The sequence below is a fragment of the Anopheles gambiae genome, chromosome 2 (assembly GCF_943734735.2).
Source record: "Anopheles gambiae chromosome 2, idAnoGambNW_F1_1, whole genome shotgun sequence".
Taxonomy (NCBI): Eukaryota; Metazoa; Arthropoda; class Insecta; order Diptera; family Culicidae; genus Anopheles; species Anopheles gambiae.
The window spans coordinates 5,226,661-5,245,830 of record NC_064601.1 but is presented as its reverse complement, the minus strand read 5'-3'; the positions used below and the strand labels follow the sequence as shown (position 1 = coordinate 5,245,830).

Sequence of the window (19,170 nt, the reverse complement as noted above, 5' to 3'; positions counted from 1 at the left end):
GTCGCTCAAAATACATACGCTCGCTGAGGACGGGTCGTTCGAGCGTGTGTCGAGTAGATAACCCACGACTGTATACGTTTTCAAGTTTTTCAAATCTGTCAAACGTCAACAGATGACCAATTGTTCCGGCGCGTCTACACGTTCCTTACAAAAGATTTTAACTATATTCTTCAAATTATGATTATTATGATAATTGGATTAGCAAAAGCATACTTTGTTTTTCTGTTGTTTTCATCTGCTTCAGTTACAAAATCATTTATTTCAGAGGATTCTTATCCATTGTTGTCGTTCAAACTAAAACAGCCATCTTGTTTCGATTGTCTGATTCAGCATATCTAAAGTAAACGGATTTTTTGTTATTTTACCTCCACTCATCAAAACAATCGCCTCGTTTCCAACAATTATTAAAATTCTAAACCAACCAAACTGCAGACTCTGCAGAACACACCAATAATCGCGCCATCATCGCCGCGCCTTCCGGTTGATCCGTGCCCGTTGGCTGAACCGGACTTTGCAACATTGGGGCATTGTTTTCCAAGAAAAAGTTTGTGTATTTAGTGCTAAATTGTTCTCAGCCTCGTGCCGGTTTTGCGCTATTGTCCCGTTTCGCTTCCCGTCTGAAAGTGCAGCCTGCTCGGATGTGAATCATCGGCGGCCCAAACTTCACCCAAAGCAATCGCTAGTATGCCCCACTGTTCGAAACCTGCATCCGTGGATATGCAATCAACCACCACCAGCTCCACCACCAACACGGTAATAAACTAGATACTTGTATTTATTTTAGCCAATTTTGCAAAATACCCTCAACCTCTCACACCGACACACTCGATGCGTGCCATTTCCAAATGCATGCAGGACCAAACAAAAAAAAAAAAAGAAAATAAATAGTTCCAAGTGCAAAATAACTCAAGCGCGCGATGATGCGCCCACCGCTGCTGACTCAGTGCAGTGCAGAAATGATCTAACGCGAATGTGTGTCACTTAGGGGTACGGCCACGGGCAAGGGGGAAAATTTCACAGCCTAGCCAGCTAGGTGCTTTTCCTTCCGAGCGAGAGATATGGTTTGCGAAAAGTTGGCCCTGAGTTGATGTGTTTTAAAAATAATATATTCCCCCGCTGTCGGTTTCGTCGCCTAATCGTCTGTGTCTGTCTCACTGGTTTGCTTTCTTCCCAATCCCGCCCCGATCGGAAACCAAACACACACAGGTAGTAATGGATAGCAATCGGAGCACCAAGCCGAGCAGCGGCCATCGGCTGAATCCAAACGATTTCTATTTCGGCAAAATGCTCGGCGAAGGAAGCTTCAGCTGTGTTTACCTGGCCAAAGAAGTTAGAACATCCAAAAAATACGCAAGTAAGTTTCACCGCACTACCACCCCCCGCCCCCTCCCCTGTACCGATTTCACTTGTACGCGTCCATCTCTATTGTGGTGCTTTTCTTTTTTTGCAGTAAAAGTGTGCGAAAAGCGGCTCATACTGCGGGAAAAGAAGCAAGAGTACGTGAAGCGCGAACGGGAAGTGCTGAATCGGCTCACCGGGCGGCCCGGTTTCCTAGGGCTGTACTGCACCTTCCAGGATCGCAGCAAGCTCTACTTCGTCATGACATATGCCTGCAACGGTACGCTGCTGACGCTGCTGTCCCGGCCCTCCTTCACGCTGGACTGTGCGCGGTTCTATGCGGCCGAAATACTGCTCGCCCTCGAAACCATGCACGACATGGCCATCCTGCACCGGGACATCAAGCCGGAAAACATTCTGCTGGACGAGCGCATGCACGTGCTGATCGCTGACTTCGGCTCCTCCAAGCTCGACTACAAGGAGGAGGACGAGGACGAGGAGGAGCAGGCGGACAGTGGGTGCGAGGAAAAGAAGGACGCACCGTCCTCGCCTACCATGTCGACAGCACGCAAGCACGCCCAGCGGGTGCTCGGGGCCGAGTACGACGACGACGATACGGACGATAATGGGGAGGACGCGCCGCCAGCAACACGCCCGCCCAACAAGCGGCGCAGTTTCGTCGGCACCGCCCAGTACGTCTCGCCCGAAATCCTTACCGGTACACCTTCCTCGCCCGCCTCCGATCTCTGGTCGTACGGCTGCACGCTCTACCAGATGGTGTGCGGCGTGTCGCCGTTCCGAGCCGCGTCCGAGTATCTGATCTTCAAGATGATCCTCCGCTGCCAGGTCTCGTACGCGGACAGCTTCGACCACACGGCAAAGGATCTGGTGACGCGCCTGCTGCATCTGGAGCAGGCGAAGCGGCTCGGCGCACGGGACAGCCCGCGCTACCGCACGATACGCCAGCACGCGTTCTTCGAGGGGATTGATTTCGAGCATCTGCGCCAACAGCCGGCCCCGATGCCGTCCACCAACACGGAAACAGTATTAAACAATGAGACGGTCCACTTCCCCGAGGGCATGCAGCCCGGGCTGGACGACAGGCAGATAACGCGCCTGTTCGACTTTAAGCTGGCCGAGGTGAAGGAGAACGATGACGCGCGCGACGACGAGGACGACGACGAGGATGAGGAGGTGGTGGGACGCAGCGGTAGCGTGGAAGGCGAGCGCAAAAAGGGTGATAAGACTCGTGGCAGCGGTGGAGGGGGAGGAGGAGGAGGAGAAAGTGGAGGCGAAAGTGTGGACAAAGACGAAGCCGACAGTAACCGGGCCGGGACGGGGCGCGTGTTTAGCTTAACGCGTTCCGGGCTGTCGTCGCTCAAGTTCTTCAAAACAGTCGAGGAAGCGTTCAAGAACGATCCGGGCCCGGTGAGCCTGTGGCAGCCGTTTGCAGACGGCGACGAGATCCTAAAGTACGGCATCATCTACAAACGCAAAGGACTGTTTGCCAGGCGTCGCATGCTACTACTGACGAAGCGACCGCGGCTAATCTACATCGATCCGGTAACCATGGTGAAGAAGGGCGAGATTCCCTGGACCTCCTCGCTGTCGGTTGAGGCGAAGAACTTCAAAACGTTCTACGTAAACACGGTAAGCTAGACACGGGAGCACCAACTTGGGTGCTGGCGAAACTAATTGCCTCTCTTCTGCCCTTTCTCTCCTACAGCCAAACCGAATTTACTATCTGGAAGATCCGGAAGGATTTGCACTGAAGTGGTGTGATACCATTACCGACGTTCATCGAAAGGCTTTCCTAAATAGTGAGAATAATGATACCACCACCAAGACCACATCCAACAGTCTCGTTCAAAAGGAATAAGAGATGTGTGCGTATGTGTATGTGGGTAGGTCGTGATGATTGTTCGTGTGTATGGTGTGCGTCTGTGTGTGTGTGTGTGTGTGTGTGTGTGTGTGTGTGTGTTTGTGCGTGTGCGTGTGTACAAAAAAGAGCAATCTTATCGTTCAGCGCTTTCAGCTACTGCTGCGATCATGTAAATCATGCATGTTTAGGATAGGAGTGAAATGAAGAATTGAATGCAGAAGGGTGGTAATTGAAAGGACTGTTAGGAAACAAGGCTAGACAAGTAACGGCATATAATAAATAAGCAGCAGGGCACGTTTAGAATCACTTAAAACAGGTGGATTTGTTTGGATTATTCCGCGTTGCCTCCCGAACGCCATAACACGCCATCATTAAAGGGCCGGAAAAGGGCGCCAAAATCGCCAACCACAGCGTGCCTCTCACAGCGTTGCAGCATCAGCTGATATGAAGGGGAGGCTGGCTGGGGCAACCTGCACACACCACACGCTTTCTTGGGTTTGGAGACGCCCGCACCGAAACGGGAAGAGAAAAAATAGATTGAGAAAATAAAACAACAACCACACACCCCCATCACAAGCGTTTCGAACCCTTTTATTTTCGTTTACTGGTACTGGTACTGAGAGTTGTAAGGATAGAGGCGGTCTCATTGCGTACATTTATCGCACTGCTCGGCTTGCTGTGCCTGTTGCCCTAACTACGATAGTGCCCTGTGTGTGTGTCTTAAGAACATTGCGGCGATAAGCGATTTCCGCCAGACGGGCAGTGGTCGACAGCGCAGCAACGAAACAGAGCCACATGGTTGGTCGTTCCACGCTTCCCAGTTCCGAGTTCAGTTCAGTACTGCGTGTGACTGAGCAGGATACGTCGCACTCTTACGCTTTTTATCCCGTGTATCCGTTAAAGGACGGAAAAAAAACAATGTTAACAAAACCCATTTCCAGGTCTAAAACGACCGTCGTTGCAGTGGTGGTGCTTCTTTCTGTGAGTATTTTTGTGTAACCGGAAATGGATTGTGGAAGTTGTAGTCAAACTGCAGACAGTGGAAACGTTTCAAATTTAAAAAGTAATGACTAAACTGTGTCAAATTTGGTGAAGTTTCTGGAGGAACTGTAGCATCATGCTGGTGGTGTCCTTAGACACGTTAGCTAATTCCTATCGTTTACCCGTTCCCGGAAGTAGTCCTAAGAATGCGTTCAGCAATTCCACACTACACAGTGCACTGAAAGCAACCCATAACGGGGAAAAGAGGGCATCTTATCTAGTTCTTGTGCTTCGTACAAATCTGTTTCATTACATTTATCGTATATTACTTCCGTTCTGTTCTACAATTCAAGCTGCTCCACACTACAGAGGCACGCGATCGATCATTCGCTTTGCTTGACTGTCCTCCCGAGTGTTTGTGCGACCGACCACTTCAATCGGAAGTGTGGACTGAAGCCAACCGGACGTCCAAAGCATCGTCCACAACACAGGATGATGTGAGTAGAGATAGACAAATCGCAAACGAGCTGTACTATATGTATCTTCATTGCCTTTAGTTCGAAAGTAATACGGAATTACTGGGCGATGATGAAGATTCTACCGGCTCGTTCCATGCCCTGTGTATGGTCGCCCAAGGCGCAGGGTTTGAGAAGATCGAAGATCTTCTATCGCTCGATACAACGGTGCTGAAAATAATTTACACTTCCCAGACGGAACAATATCAGCGTAGGTTTGGCCGGAAACGCGCGGAAACACGTGACAAGCTTACTTACCTTGCCTAATTTGTCCTGCTTCTAGTGAATGCTTCCAATCTGGTTCGCTTCCACCATCTAAGAGAGCTTCATGTGCAGTCGCTGCAAGCGCAACTGTTACGCTTTTCGCTCGATGCGGAACTGCCCGTGGCCCGACTACATCTGGAATCGCTCGAGCTGGTGCGCACGGAACCACCGACCGTACTGGACCGTACGCAACCTTCACTCACCGGGTTGGGCTTACAGTCTTCCCCCGATGCCACCGCTTACCAGATTGTGGCTACTGACGAGGAGGAAGAGATCGTGGTCGATGGGGCTAACGGGGCCGATTCACTCACCGAAACGTTCGAGCTAGAGATTGTGCCGTACGAGGTGTACAAGCGCGAGCTGGCCAGCACCAGCAACGTGTCGTTTTACGGCTGGTCCAACCTAACCGCACTGTCCATCCACGACTGTCAGCTAGAGTCGCTGCATCCCGACTTCCTGTACGGGCTCGACCGGCTCCAGCGTCTGTCGCTGCAGCACAACAACCTCAAGATACTGCCACCGTTTGCGTTCTACGGTGCACCGAACATGCGGCTCCTTTCGCTCGCCAACAACCGGCTGCTCGAGGTCAGCTACTACTCGCTGGCCGGCCTGCTCGAGCTGCAGGTGCTCGATTTGTCCGCCAACAACATCTCCAAGGTGTCGGAGCTTACCTTCCCCCCGTTCCCGAAGCTGGCCAAGCTCGATCTGCGCCAGAACCCGATCGAGTACGTGTTCGACAGCTCGTTCGCAATCGCCAACATGACCCGCTCGCTGTTCCTCGGCAGCGACCAGGTCGGGCTGCAGATTGGCACACCGAAACCGTTCCAGGGGCTGGCCGCGATGGAGCTGCTCGAGATACGCAATCTGCAGCTGCCCGCCCTCAACCAGTACCTCTTCCGGGGGCTCCGTTCGCTGCGCACGCTGCGCCTGCTGCAGGGCAACATTTCTTTCGTCGAGTACGACAGCTTCGCGGAGATGAAGAACCTAACCGAACTGTACGCGTCACGCTGTGCCATCGCAACGCTTTCGATGGATGCGTTCTTCGGCGTGAAGCGGCTACGAATAGTCGACCTCTCGCACAATCTACTCACCGAGCTGCCGGTCGGACTGTTCGACGAGCTGCTGCAGCTGGTCGAGCTGTACCTGCACGGCAATCGGCTGACCCAGCTACCGACCGATTTCTTCCGCCGGCTCGCACCGGGCGTTCAGATCGTGCGCCTCATCGACAACCCGTGGCAGTGCAGCTGCACGATGGTACAGTGGCGACAGGCGGCCACCAACCGGCTCAAGATATCGTCCTCCTCCGACAATCCGCTCGCTGCGTACGTGTACAGCAACAAGCTGACGCCGCGCTGCAGCGACCCGGCCCAGGGCATCCAGAATCGCAGCGTCTACTATGTGATTCGCAAAAATCTCCACTGCCAGATCGATAGCAACCAGGCGCACAAGATTGCGCAGCGCATCAGTGAGCTGAATCGCAGGAAGCAGCAGGCGCTGTTGCAGAAGCGTTACCACCACAACTACCACCGGGGAGGAGCAGTAGCAGCACCAGCACCATCCGTTCGTGTGGCCCTCGCGCACAACAACGGCGTACGACCCAGTGCGGCAGTGAATGGTATCATGCCGGGGGGTGTAAACATCGTGCAAGTCTACCAGAAACCGCACCAATCACTGCTCTACCAACAGAAACGCCAGCGACTGCAACAGAAGCTGCAGAAAAGTCAGTCCCGGTACGCGACGTCAGCGGCGGCGGCAGCGCCTGCGGCAAATGTACCCACGCCACAGCAGCGCATCACTAGCAACGACATTGAATACTAGATGGCTCCCTCCGCTTGAAGTGCAACGATCGAGCGAAAAAGGGCCCATCACACTTAGCAGTGTAAGCACCAGCAACAGGCGCATTCGTGTGTGTGTGCAGGCAAAACAATTACGTACGTTTTAAGCTAACACAACCTGTAAGAACTGAAATGTCGAAATACAACCACACTTCCCCAAAAAAAATACTCTGGAACGCGCGCGCTCTTCATGTCGTCAGCACGTGCACACCCCAGACACACGCTGCTTTTTGTTTAAGGTATCCGGAACACAGATGCATTTTCATTTTGTATTTTTGTTTTGTTTTTGTTTCTTGGTTTCTTTTGCTTTTGCTTTCTTCCGTAGCTTTTTGTTTTCCTGTTTTCATGCCGGGATTATAAGTATATCTTTACAATTAGCGGTAGTTTTGTTTTTTGTTTTTTTGTTTTGCTTTGTTCTTTTAAAGTTTGGAGACACTTCTTTCCATCGTTTGCGTCTGCTGTTTGAGGGATGTTTTGTTTCTGTGTGTGTGGGTGTGTGGGTGTGTGTGGGTATGTGTGTGTTATGGGTATCTCTACTACTGATCTTCGCGGCAGGTCCTTTTGCTGCACTCCCTCCCGTTCTCATGTCACTTGGGTTACCAGTTTTGTTTTGTTTCAACCTATACCATACATATACATACATAGCTTCGAAAAGGGGTAGTAGTGTGGTTAGAGCTCATCCTTTCCTCCCACAGCTCTTCTTCCTTTCCCCGTGATGCGCGAGCGATCAATTGCCTTAAACTTATGACAATGTTGTATTTAGATAGATAGATCCCTTCCCTTTCTTTTTTTTTTCGACCCATTCTACTACCCAGAAACGTTATACGACGACCGTTTGCTGTATGCTGCAGGACAAACATGTTTGTGTGTATGTGCCTGGCCGTGTCTGTGTTTGTTTGTTTGTTTGTTTGTGTGTATATATAATATATATATTGTTTCCCTCTATTATACTTTCTACTACCCTGCCCACCTCTCCCCATCTGCTACAACTGTGTTCCCTTTCTCCCTTTCCCACATATGATCTCTTTTCGGTATCCTTTCCGCCCCCCTCCCCCCCCCCCCTTCCCCCTTACACTTGTCGCTTACTAGTAATCGTTTGCTTTACTAATGCTGCTGGTATGTATCTTTGAATATTCGACTTGCGTCACGCATCTTGGGTCTGTGTGCTTGCTGCTGCTCCCTTCTGATTTGTGTTACGGTTTACCCCCTCCCGTCCCGTTCGCTTGCTAGCCTTACTTTGTTGCATTCATGTTGCCCATAAAATACTATCTCTTTCTCCCTTTTGCCTCCTCCTCCTCTTCCTCCTCCTCCTCGCTCCATTGCGCAGTGATCCGCTCTGTTAGTAGGTAGGTATTTATCGTTAGATTATTATTAGTATTAGTATTAATATTTTCATTATTCATAACAATAATGCTATTGTTATTATCATTATCATTAATAATAGTATTATTAATATTACTTTATATTATTATCATTATTAATATAAGCATACTTATTATCCATTTAGACTAGGATGACTAGGATTATGTCAAGATTTGATTGAATCTCGATCCGTGCGCCGTTCGGTGGACAGTTCGAGCAGTTTGTTAAATTCCGTGCCTAAAATTTGTCTAGCCTGCAAATATTGCAGAGTAGAAAGAGAAGGAGAACGAAATGTGTTGTTACAAGTACTCATCTTGCTGTACACCATTGCACCAGTTTACACGTACCTGTGTGTTTTGGGTTGGAATTTGCAAAGCTAGGGCCATGGAATTAGCATCGAAGCTTTCATCTAACGCTATCAGGGCGCCGTGTATGCCGGATTCTAGCAGATTGTTGGCATATTCCTGCAAAAAAGGGGCACAAGTGTTGGTCGTTTAGTGACAGGCCGCTACTCTTACTAGAACTCAATAAAACTCACCTTGAGACCAACGCTCTGCACCCATCGCATTGTGCGATCGTTTGTCCACACCAGCACATCACTGAGACTGTTTTCGGACGCCTTCCGTCGCTCCTGCAGTGCCGCGCGATCGTAGTTCAGTCGCTTTAGGCAGGAGATGCCAAACTGCAGGCTAGTCCGATGGAAGCTGTCCACCATCTTCAGCTGACCGCGCAGGTCCTTCTTGTTGAGGTGATCTAGCATGCGAGCGTCCACCAGACACTCCATGAACGTAGTACGGTACTGAGGTAGACCCAAGCTAGGCAACCAATAGTTCCCTATCCACTCATGATTCATGTCTCCTGTGGAAGAAAAAGGCGCAACAGGCGTTTTTTCGTTATAGAAGCAAGGCACCAAGGGTGAATGTCCCCCCCCCCCCTCGCATACCGAATGCCAGCGTTGTCCGCGTGGTTTGCGGTGCCGATGGTGACGTCAGCGACACCATTTCCTGTATGGCAAGGCGCAGCTTTAGCCGGTGCAGTGGGTTGCTGATACCGATTTCGCGCTGGATTTCCGTATCGCTAAGCGCGCTCATGATGGCACCGGATTTCACGTTGGCACGGCAGGCAGCCACATACCAGGCCGGCATGCCGACCCACAACTCTAGCCAGGCGACAATCGTTGGCCCGTTCCACAGCGCGAACGGTGTGCCGGCTTTCATGGCCTCGCCCAACAGATCGTGCCGATAGTCGTGTTCCCTGCGCAATGCAATCAATGAAAGGAAAAAAAACAACATGATATAAGAAAACCAACACCAAAAGATGTCCACGAAACAACATACTTCTTCTTTTGCCGGGTGTAATCGATCGGATTCGACTTGCCCGGTGGTCTGTAGCCGGATACGCTTATATTATCGTACGTTGAGTCAATATCGCTGATCAGCGAAAGCCCACTCATCGACATCATGCTGGTGGAGCCGTCTGGCATCGAGGAATCCTTCACACCTTTTACCTGGAGAAGTAGAGTAGAAAATCCAACCAACGGTAAGCAATAATGTACGGTAGTGGAGCCGAGCGGGTGCAGCAAATCACATCACATACCTTCTCCTTTTTACTAAAGAACCGTCCCAAACTGGACTTGATGCCCTTCTTCTTCTGTGCCGCCGATACGGCATCTCCTCCCCGGCTGGCGGTTGGCGTTTGTAGAGAACTGAGCGAGCTGACCATGCTCAGGTGCTTCAACGACTCCTGGCTTCCGTGGCGCGAATTCAGGGGCGACATGCCGTAGTTGCTGCTGGCCACAAAATGATTCCTGTAATGATGACAGGTCGGAGAGCAACAATCAGTCAGTCAGTTAATCATTGCTAAAGGTTATGAAACTATAATAACAACTTAATAAGATCGCATCAAACCAACACTACGTGACCAATCGCAATATAATGCAGAACATGTGTTGACTTTTTAGCAACAGATTTTTAGCAGTAAGAGTGTGGAAGGGATGAGATAGTTTAATTACTCATCGGTTACATGAACTCGGATGCAAATCAACGGTATGATGAGTTGGTGGTGCCTTTCGAGCCAATCAGCCAACATCCTTTTAATTTTGAATATGTGCACGTTACTTGCACCCGTTCGTTCATTAATCAATGTTTTTGGTGGATCTAGCGGGAAAATGTAGCCTTCCCCCTAAAGTTTTCTCTTTTCCCTCACAACCGACTAGCATACCAATCACTACTGAAATGCTCATCCATTTGAAACAACCGATGCCCTCCCCCCTTTAACAGACCACGTTCTAGCAGTGCTACGCAGTTGGTCATTTTGCACTAAGAATTGTAACAATGAGCGATAGTGTGAGAGATGCACGTGATTCGTGAAACGGTTCATCAGTCATCAGCCAGCGTGTGTGCGTGTGTGCTGGGTCCAAGGCTTTACACTAACACAGCAGGCGGGAAGGAAACAACAAATACGTTGCAAACTGGAAAGTATGTGGTAGATGACTTACATCGTACGCGATATGCCCTCAATACCAAAATCTCTTGCACAAACTCTACACCAGCCGTGTTTATGTGTGTGTAATTAACAACTTATGGTTAGAGCGACAAGAAGAATCCATTGCCGGCTTGCCTATGAATAGGATAAAATAAACGTAACACCCCCCCGAACAACCCCCTACCAACCAAGGGATGTGAGAACCACATCAAAATAGTCAACAATATACTCAAAATCAAAATCATTCTCTATTTCAACCTGCACAACACACACATGTTGCATCGAATGCGCTTATCATAGATGGAATGTACATGGGATCGGGGGATTATATCGCTTTCACGGCGGAATCGAGCATCACGATATCATCGGGGATGGGCAACCTGCGTGACCACATGGCCCTTCGATCACATGTTTAATCCTCGTAAGGCAAAGAGCTTACTGCACGCATCATGCCGTCGGATTGTCTCCACAGATGATAAGAAAGATGGCACCCACATGGAACATGCGTCTATCAGTCTCTGCGTCTTAAGTAAAGCACACAAACACAAACAAATTCCATTAAAAAGGTCGCTCCCATGGGGAGCCTGCTTCACTGCTACACATACGAATCGGACATGGCGCAGTGATGCAGTATGCCAAACCTCCGATCGGTCAAAGCGAACGGGGAGTTGTTGATAATGATCATCGACTCATTGGCCGTCCCAATCAGCGGCATGTTCGAAATCAATCGTGGAAAGGTGTAGCACAGCTCACGCTTTAAGTTCAGCTGCAACAGCGACCGCGGCTGTTGCGGTTGCTGGTACCCCATCGCCGCCCTCATCGTGTGACTGTATCGGAGGGACGACGGAGGCAAGTACGGAACACCGGTTCGACCGTTGCTGCTACTGCGCGGCTGGAATGGATACTGGCTGTGAGCGACAAGGCGCTCCGATGGTGGCCGAGTAGCGTCAAAGACATTGGCATGCCGGAGCTGCTCGTACAGCGATTGACGCATGTGGTGAGGGTGATGATGCAGGTGGGTTGTAACATTATCCCCCGCCTGTCTTCGAAGCAATGAAATGGATGGATGAGGTAAATGGAATCGTCGCTGCGGCTGCTGCTGTTGTGGTTGTTGCCGGTGTCGCTGCTGTAAATGGGAGGATATTACGTTCGCCGTCACGAGTGGTGAGGAATAGAACCGGCTGTTCGAAAGGTATGGATGACTGTGATAGGCACGCTGATGATAGCGGGAGACACTCGGTCGCTCCCTCCGAGAAACGTGGAGTGCCGCAGCCGTCGACGCCATCGGTGGAGGGAAGCGATATTTCGTCCTTCCACCGTACGGCGGCCGACCGACGTACGACGGAGCGTGATGAGATGGCCGATGAGGGTGCTGTTGATGGACGGACGGAAGATAGCGCTGATGATGGGCGGAAGAAGGATGGTTCAACAACCTAGACACGTTCTGAAAGCGCTGCATACGAGTATGGAGCATCGCACTGGTCAGCGTACTATTGTAGCGATTCTGTTTTGTGAGTTCATGCAACCGAACCGATGGTTTGGTACCGAGTAACTTAAATGATAATGACCTGGACTCGTTCGGAAATTCCGTTCCATGGACGACTCCTTGCGACCGTCTGCGCGTGGTCGACCGATAGGCAGCAGTGTAGGAGGTGAAGAAGAGAACATTATGTAAAACAAATCAAGCATCATGCCTCGGTAAACCCGGTCAGTTAGTAGTTAAAGTAGGATTCCGATTCGAGCCCCTCCATTTCGTTGCTTACCGTTTCAGTTCCTCCTGGCTGTGCGCTAATGCTAGTGCGAAACGTTCCAGCCGCATGGTGCGTGCGGTGGCGGGCGATATGGTGCCGCCGGAACTGTTATCTCCTCCGCAAACACCGCCGCTGGCAGACATGTCGTGGTCCGCATTGCCCATATCATCGTGTTGCATTTCCGACTGCAGATGTGCCAGCTGTACCTAGGCCAAAAACAAAATCCATTAGACACGGTTTAACGATTGCAGCACCAAGCATCATTATTCAAAAGCGTCCACTTTTTAATGCAGATTACTAAATTATACAATAATCAATTTTGTTAGAAAAAACGATTCAAACAAAATAAAAAAGCTCCTTTTATGATCGCTAAGCTGTTTTCTAATTCATTAAAGCGGCTATTTACGATGTTCGCGTGCCTTCATTCTTCCATGAAACCAACCAGATACAACAAACCAACAACAGAAAAATGCTGCACTTATCAACAAGCTGCTACGCGGCGAAAGAAGCTCTGTGCTGCCGCCAAAGAAACAGACAAACAATCGCCAACAACAACATCGAATAATGCAAAATTAAGGTAAAAGAAAAGAAAACGAACAAAATGCGTTTTGCCGAAAAAACAACCAACAAAACATAAAGCATAGAATTGCGCACGAAAAAATAGACGGTCCAATTGTGAAACTAAAAATAACCACACCGATCCCCCCCGGGCATTCAATTTCATTTAAATAAGCAGTTGCAACAAGTTCGAACTAGGTCACTTCAATGCCGGAACCACTCACTTGGCTAGAGGGTAACGATTCGGACAACGGAACTTGATTCAAAGTGGTTACGTATTGATGCAAATGCGCTGGCGACATCGACGCTGGCGCCTGTAACGATAAGCAGACGTGTGTATAAAGAACATAACGTAGTGGAAACAGAACACTTGAAAAACTAACAACCAACACAACTCAACACACTCTCTATCGATTTGTCAGCACGATGATGCATGATGCAGTGACCGAAGGAAGAGGGCGACGGCCGAACAATGGTTACATTGGAGGTAATTTTGTGTTTTTTAAGGAAGGACGGATCACTGCACTTGACATTGGGAACTAATAAACGATCAAACGATTCAAATTGGATGAACACAAAAGAAACGGCGCCGGCCAACAGAAACTTTGAGCGAAGCAGCAAAGCCCCGTTTTACATACCGTGTGGTACTTTTGAAGGTAGTCACGATTGGGACTGTTTGGTGTGCTGCTACCGCTGAGCGGTGGACTCTGGCGGTCCATCGACCGGCCGCGGGCTAACAGGTTCATATGCTCCAAGCTGCCGACACGAGATTCCAGCTCCTCTGCTCGTGCTTCTGTGGACTGTTTTTCCTCCTGTATTAACCTGCAAATAGTACCAAAAGCGTAAAGAAAAGCGTCCACAAATCAAACGTCCGTTCAGCACAACAATTTCCACCCTTACCTGATCTCATTGTTGATTGCATCGAGCTGCTCCTGCAGCATGATCGCCAACGTTTGTGCATCGGTGTGTCCGGTCGGCGAAATGATGTCGCCCGTGCCGAACAGATTGTCCGCCTCGTCCGCGCCCTCGAGCACGCCACCGTCAAATACTTGTGCATTGGTCATGTGCTGCAGCTTGTTCCAGTCCTGTTCCGCCATCGAGCGGTTAAAGTGTTCCTCCTCCAGCGTCGACTTGTTCCGCCGCAAGCTGTGCGTGCTGAAGGTGGCCGACCCGCTGCGCGAAAATCCACTGTTGGCGGACGGATTGCCGACCGCGTTTGGTGATAAGCTTCTGGTTAGTGCTTCCGTTTGCTGGATGTTGTACGCAATTTCCTAAAAAAAAAACGAAAGAACAACCCAAAATGGTTAGATTCACGGCCAACGCCACACGGTGCACGGTGCAGACAAACCTGCTGCAATATTTGACGCTTGAACGTTTCCATCTCCAGCCGGTTCTTGGCGATCTCCTTGAGCATATCGGATTTCTCCTGGCACAGCTCTTCGGCGTACTTGCGCGCCTTGTCGAGCTCCTGCGTGAGCGTGTTCTTCTCCTCCAGCGCCGTCATGCGTTCCTTCAAATGGACCTGCAACCGGTCGTTCGACTCGGCCAGCAGTTTGTCCACCGTCGACGATAGCCGCTGATTGTGCTCTTCATTCATCTTCAGTCTTTGATTGAGACGCATGACTTCCGCATTCTTTTCCTCCACATTGTTTTCCAGCCGCGTAATACGATCCTCGGCCGAACCGTGCCGCTCCTGTGCCTTTTTAGCCCACATGCGAAAAAAAGGAAAAGAAAAGAAAATGGGTTACTACTTTGCAAATGGCGAAACAGCAATGAGGAAAAGAGATAGAGAAGAGTGGTATCGTGCGAGTTACATGCGAGCTACACATCTATCGCAGAACGCGGAGCGCGTTCCCTCTACTACTATCGGGGGTACTATCGGGACGATTGGATCAAAAGTAGAATTAATAAGGGGTTAAGAAGATTTTGACGCGATCCGTTCGTTCGTGTTAGCCTACCTGTTTGCCTACCTGTGTTAGGGCTTCCATTCGCGCCTTCAGCTGTTCCTCCATTTCCGGCAGCTTCGAGAACTGGGCCAGCTTCTGCTCGGAAAGTTCAAGCTTTTCCTGTATCGCCGCTATTTTACCTTCTTGCAGCTGTGGGGGGAAACAATCGAAACAAACAAATGCATTTGCTCCGTACGAACAGGAGAGGTTGCCACCGTGCAACTGAGACGTATTCTCATACGTTACCTTCAGCTGAGCCTCCTTGTGGCGCAATTCCTGCTCAAGCTTCTCGTTCAGGTCATGCAGCGAGGTCGATTCGCGCTGCGCATTCAGATAGCGCTTCTCGAGCGTCGCAATGCGCTCCTCTTGGTCCTCTTTCTGGGCAACGTTTTCGCGCAGATCGCGCTGCAGCTTCACGCACGCTTCCTGCGACTTGGTGTACTCCTTCTGCAGCTTGCACATGTTGTCCTCCATCTCGTTGATCTTGGTGTTCAGATCGGACACGCGCCGTTGCCACTGGGACAGTTCGGCCGTTTGCTTCTCGATGATCGTCTGCAGTTCGTGCGTCTTTGCGCTGTAGTCGATCATTTCTCCGGCTTCACCGTTCTTCAATGCATCCTGTAGAAAGGTAAAAACGCACATGTTAGCAATCTTTCAAAAACCGTAAGAACCTTAATTAATCATTTGCATACCTTCTTTTCGCTGCTGCTGTCTAGCGAAGGGTCCGATTGGTTGGACAATACACCCGACTTGTATTGTTGAAGCTGAAATACAGTTTCCATACAAAGAGGTGTTAATCCGCCGAATTCTGATCATTCACTGATAGCTCTCTTACCTCCTCTTTGGTTTGGTTGAGTTCCGCTTCTAGATCATTATTTTTCTCTAACGATATTCGGAGTCGCTCTCGAACCTGGAAAGCACGGTGAAAAAAATGCATTTACTATGACGTCTTGTCCCCGTTGACCAACAGAAATGTTAGCTACAAATTGTTGATTATTGTTAAGTAAACTCTTCTTTTCCTAGGGATAAACAAACAGCAAACAATCGACCAGTAATTCAGAGCCTGAAGTTTATGGAATATTTGAACTGATTAAATGAATCGTTTCACACCGTTTACGCTGGAATGCGATGAGCTGGCGAAGCAAATATGTTTTGAGGCATAGCTTAAGTTGAACCGGTTAGTCACGGACGTGTTGTACACAAAACAGAAGAGCATTCAATATTCTTTCAAACGGCGTATCATGAACGACGAACATTGATTTTTATCACAAAGCAAACCGTAAACTGCTTATCCAATGATTGCCAACGATCGATTTAAATGCAAATAATCGTACGCATCTCTCTCGGGCGGCAAATGTGTGGGGGAGGGCGATCTTGGGTGCATTATAGCGGCCACCCAGTCACACACACCCACACACATACACGTCTCTCTCCTAGTATAGTACACCCAATGATAACAAATCGCGAACCACATACACACAGCATAGCATCACTCGCACACACACACACGCTCGGGCACGCACTCACGATTAATCATTCTTTCTGCATCTCTTCGCTTCACACGCACACACGCTCGGGACGAAACGGGGTTGGAAGGGGGAAGAAACCCATTGCAAAAAGGGCGACTCTGGTAGGAGGAGGGCCCACTCCTGGTGGTGGGTGGATGGGCTCGGTAGAAAAAAAGAGAGAACTAGCGAGTGAGAGAGAAAGATTTTGTGGGTTGGTTGGCCACACCGGCAAGCCGACCATCTCGCCGTCGCCGGGTTTGCGTTACCTTCTCATCCAACGCCTTGTGGTGCTCGAACAAACTTTTGAGGGCCTTCAGCACCTCCACCTCGCTGGATACGCCGCTCTGGGATGCTGCCTGGCGCTTCACCACCGTCATGCGTAACGAACGCTCGTGCCGGGACACCAGACACTCGAGATGTTCCAGCAGGAGCTGTGGCGAGCAAGAAAGAGCGAAGAAAGAGAAGAAAAAAACAAGCGATAAAAAGTGCGAATCTAGTAAGTGCAACCGCACACATCCCGACAAACGATGCTAATGCTGATGGTGATCCCTCTACCATTGGCAGGTCAACACACAGCACAGCACAGCCGTTTATCGATATTCGGTCGGCGCCATTCGGACGTCCGCTGTGCGAAAGCATGCCTGCTTGGCAGCAGCAGCATCCGTGCACTTTATGCTCTTTGACCTCGACCGCGCGCTTACCCTGGTGTTGTTTCGTTCCGCCTTCAGCTCTCCGATTTCTTCATCTCGTTCGAGCAGCGTCTCGCGGGCCTGCGTTAGCTCTTTGGTAAGGGTCGAGAATTCCTGTGCCGGGGAAAGATGGAAACGGAGCATGAGATGTATCATAAGCAAGCAAAACACCGAACCAGCCCCCCTCCTTTGTTGACCAATCCGTACACCGTGTACATGGCGTGGGAATGGCGAAGGTGGCACAACGAGTGTGTTCAGTGCGTAGGCAGGACTGGTACGACGACGACGACGACGACGCGCCTGCCGCCAACAAAGCCCACTACTTCCCATTTGGTTCCCCCTCTCATTCCCCCCTCTCCCACACACACACACACACCTGTGGTAAATTGGCCGCAATCTGACGGTGTAGACTGTCCCGCTCCTTTTCCACCTCCTGGATTTTCATCTCCATGTCCGCCATCCGCTGCTGGGTTTCGCGCAAGCTGTCCATCAGCTTGTCCCGCTCGTCCAGCATCGACACCATCAGCTGCTCGAAGTTGGCATCCTCGCCGCTGAACTGGGACGACCGCTGGGAGATGTTGTCCTCCGAGATGGTCGGCATCACGTCGCACATCATGTTCCACATTTTGCACTATTTTTGGTTTTGCCCGTGCGCCAGCTCCCAAAACAAAATTTCTTCTTCCTTTGGATCCTTGGAGCCTGCTGCTGGGGTCGCTGCTGGCCGCTGCTGCTGCTACTACTACTACACGCTCTCGCTCTCTCACTATTGCACTATATCTCTCTCTCCCGAGCGACGCGCACTCCCAACACTTTCGCTCTCTTTTCAAAACCGGGCAGCCAAACACGGGACGTGCGTGCGTGCGTGCGGCAGTGCGTGTAACACTCGCACTCGATATGACAGGATGGTGCGGGGGGGGGGGGGGGGGGGGGGGGGCAGTGCTAGCTGAGACGCTGGCCGCAGCACGCAGGTAGAATGTCGAAAAAAATGTCGGCACGATGGGGAAACGAGCGAGAGAGAGAGAGAGATAGAGTGCGAGAAATGGGGGGCGCGCGTGACGGGAGGGGAGCGATGGTCGCGTTACCGTGCAGTGGCGGCAGCCCAGAGGCAACGTCGACGGCGGATCAATTCCCCCCCTCGTTTCCGCCACAGCCGATAGGGGTAATCCCGTCCCGTCGTGCAAAGGTTGTTCCCCTTGCCGACGTCCTTGCTGGCAGCACGAGCCCACGCTGCGCTTAAACTTTCCTTCGCGACGAATGCACGCGACACTGGACGCCCATTATGTAATTAGGCACTCGGAATGCACGGTCTGCACGGATTGGAACGATTACTGTAGTCACAAAATTTCACCGTGCACAGAGACACACCTTTCTCGCTTTTTGTGTTTTGTAAATTCTTTTCTTTTTTTCCCTATCTTTTTTCCACATTTGTCACCTGTCATTCCGGTCGCTGGCTATGCGGCTATACTGTATAGTTCAAGTGTCGGGGAGAACGCATACATGGCACGGCACGGAAACCGTTCGCAGCCAATCGAACGAGTGTACAAAATAAAATTAAATTAAAATGTACAAATAACTGTCGACTTTTTATGTTATATTAGTTCTAGGAAAAAAATACTAATAGCTTAATTATTAACATGATATTGATACGATGGTCTTGTTCAAAAATGATTTTGCAACAAAGTTCCGATGCTCTTTTAGGAAGCTGCTAACGAGCGAATACGTTGTTAAGTGACTTCACACTAGATACGATCGCTAATAGTATGGAAATTAAGACCTTCACGACATGATTTGTGTATTTTATGGAAGGGATTGTCTGAATTGGAAGGAATGCGTTTTAGTGACCGAACCGAATGGGACAAAAATAACCCACCGATAAGAAGCATTCCAATGTACCTAATGTATCGCCATCAATTAACGACTAGCAGTGCTAAATTGACCAAAAAAAATGTGTGAGTGCTTAACTATGCTAGAAAAATCCATGCAATTAAACAAATCCATTGGTCCGCTGAAGTAAAAAAAAATTCATAGCTTTAAATTTTCTGGCCACGCACTGAACG

General features: G+C 49.9%; 3 protein-coding genes across 13 annotated transcripts; 2 read left to right on the top strand and 1 right to left on the bottom strand.

Moving 5' to 3' along the window:
- Nucleotides 1-336: 336 nt before the first annotated feature.
- On the top strand, nucleotides 337-3,533 carry LOC1281703 (3-phosphoinositide-dependent protein kinase 1). Its single transcript, XM_061646930.1, has 4 exons — nucleotides 337-753; nucleotides 1,207-1,354; nucleotides 1,451-2,988; nucleotides 3,065-3,533. The coding sequence occupies exons 1-4, from the start codon at nucleotides 685-687 to the stop codon at nucleotides 3,215-3,217; spliced, it is 1,908 nt and encodes a 635-aa protein (XP_061502914.1). The 5' UTR covers nucleotides 337-684; the 3' UTR covers nucleotides 3,218-3,533.
- LOC1281704 (toll-like receptor 3) lies at nucleotides 3,298-7,060 on the top strand. The gene is made up of 4 exons (XM_321654.4): nucleotides 3,298-4,201; nucleotides 4,555-4,698; nucleotides 4,759-4,927; nucleotides 5,000-7,060. The coding sequence occupies exons 1-4, from the start codon at nucleotides 4,016-4,018 to the stop codon at nucleotides 6,796-6,798; spliced, it is 2,298 nt and encodes a 765-aa protein (XP_321654.4). The 5' UTR covers nucleotides 3,298-4,015; the 3' UTR covers nucleotides 6,799-7,060.
- Nucleotides 7,061-7,070: 10 nt separating this feature from the next.
- Nucleotides 7,071-18,529, bottom strand: LOC1281705 (liprin-alpha-1). 11 transcript variants are annotated; one of them, XM_061646918.1, is made up of 19 exons: nucleotides 17,490-18,529; nucleotides 17,126-17,227; nucleotides 16,691-16,855; nucleotides 15,752-15,826; nucleotides 15,609-15,680; nucleotides 15,163-15,534; nucleotides 14,929-15,066; nucleotides 14,319-14,669; nucleotides 13,871-14,241; nucleotides 13,609-13,792; nucleotides 13,195-13,284; nucleotides 12,425-12,618; nucleotides 12,230-12,277; nucleotides 9,774-9,984; nucleotides 9,515-9,684; nucleotides 9,121-9,431; nucleotides 8,716-9,035; nucleotides 8,525-8,641; nucleotides 7,071-8,430 (listed from the first exon to the last, which is right to left on the bottom strand). In XM_061646918.1, the coding sequence occupies exons 1-19, from the start codon at nucleotides 17,736-17,738 to the stop codon at nucleotides 8,344-8,346; spliced, it is 3,627 nt and encodes a 1,208-aa protein (XP_061502902.1). In that variant the 5' UTR covers nucleotides 17,739-18,529; the 3' UTR covers nucleotides 7,071-8,343. The 11 variants fall into 11 exon arrangements, with proteins under 11 accessions (XP_061502902.1, XP_061502903.1, XP_061502904.1 ...); XM_061646919.1 differs by having other exon boundaries at nucleotides 12,425-12,612; XM_061646920.1 differs by having other exon boundaries at nucleotides 14,941-15,066; nucleotides 17,490-18,528.
- Between the last annotated feature and the right edge of the window lie 641 nt (nucleotides 18,530-19,170).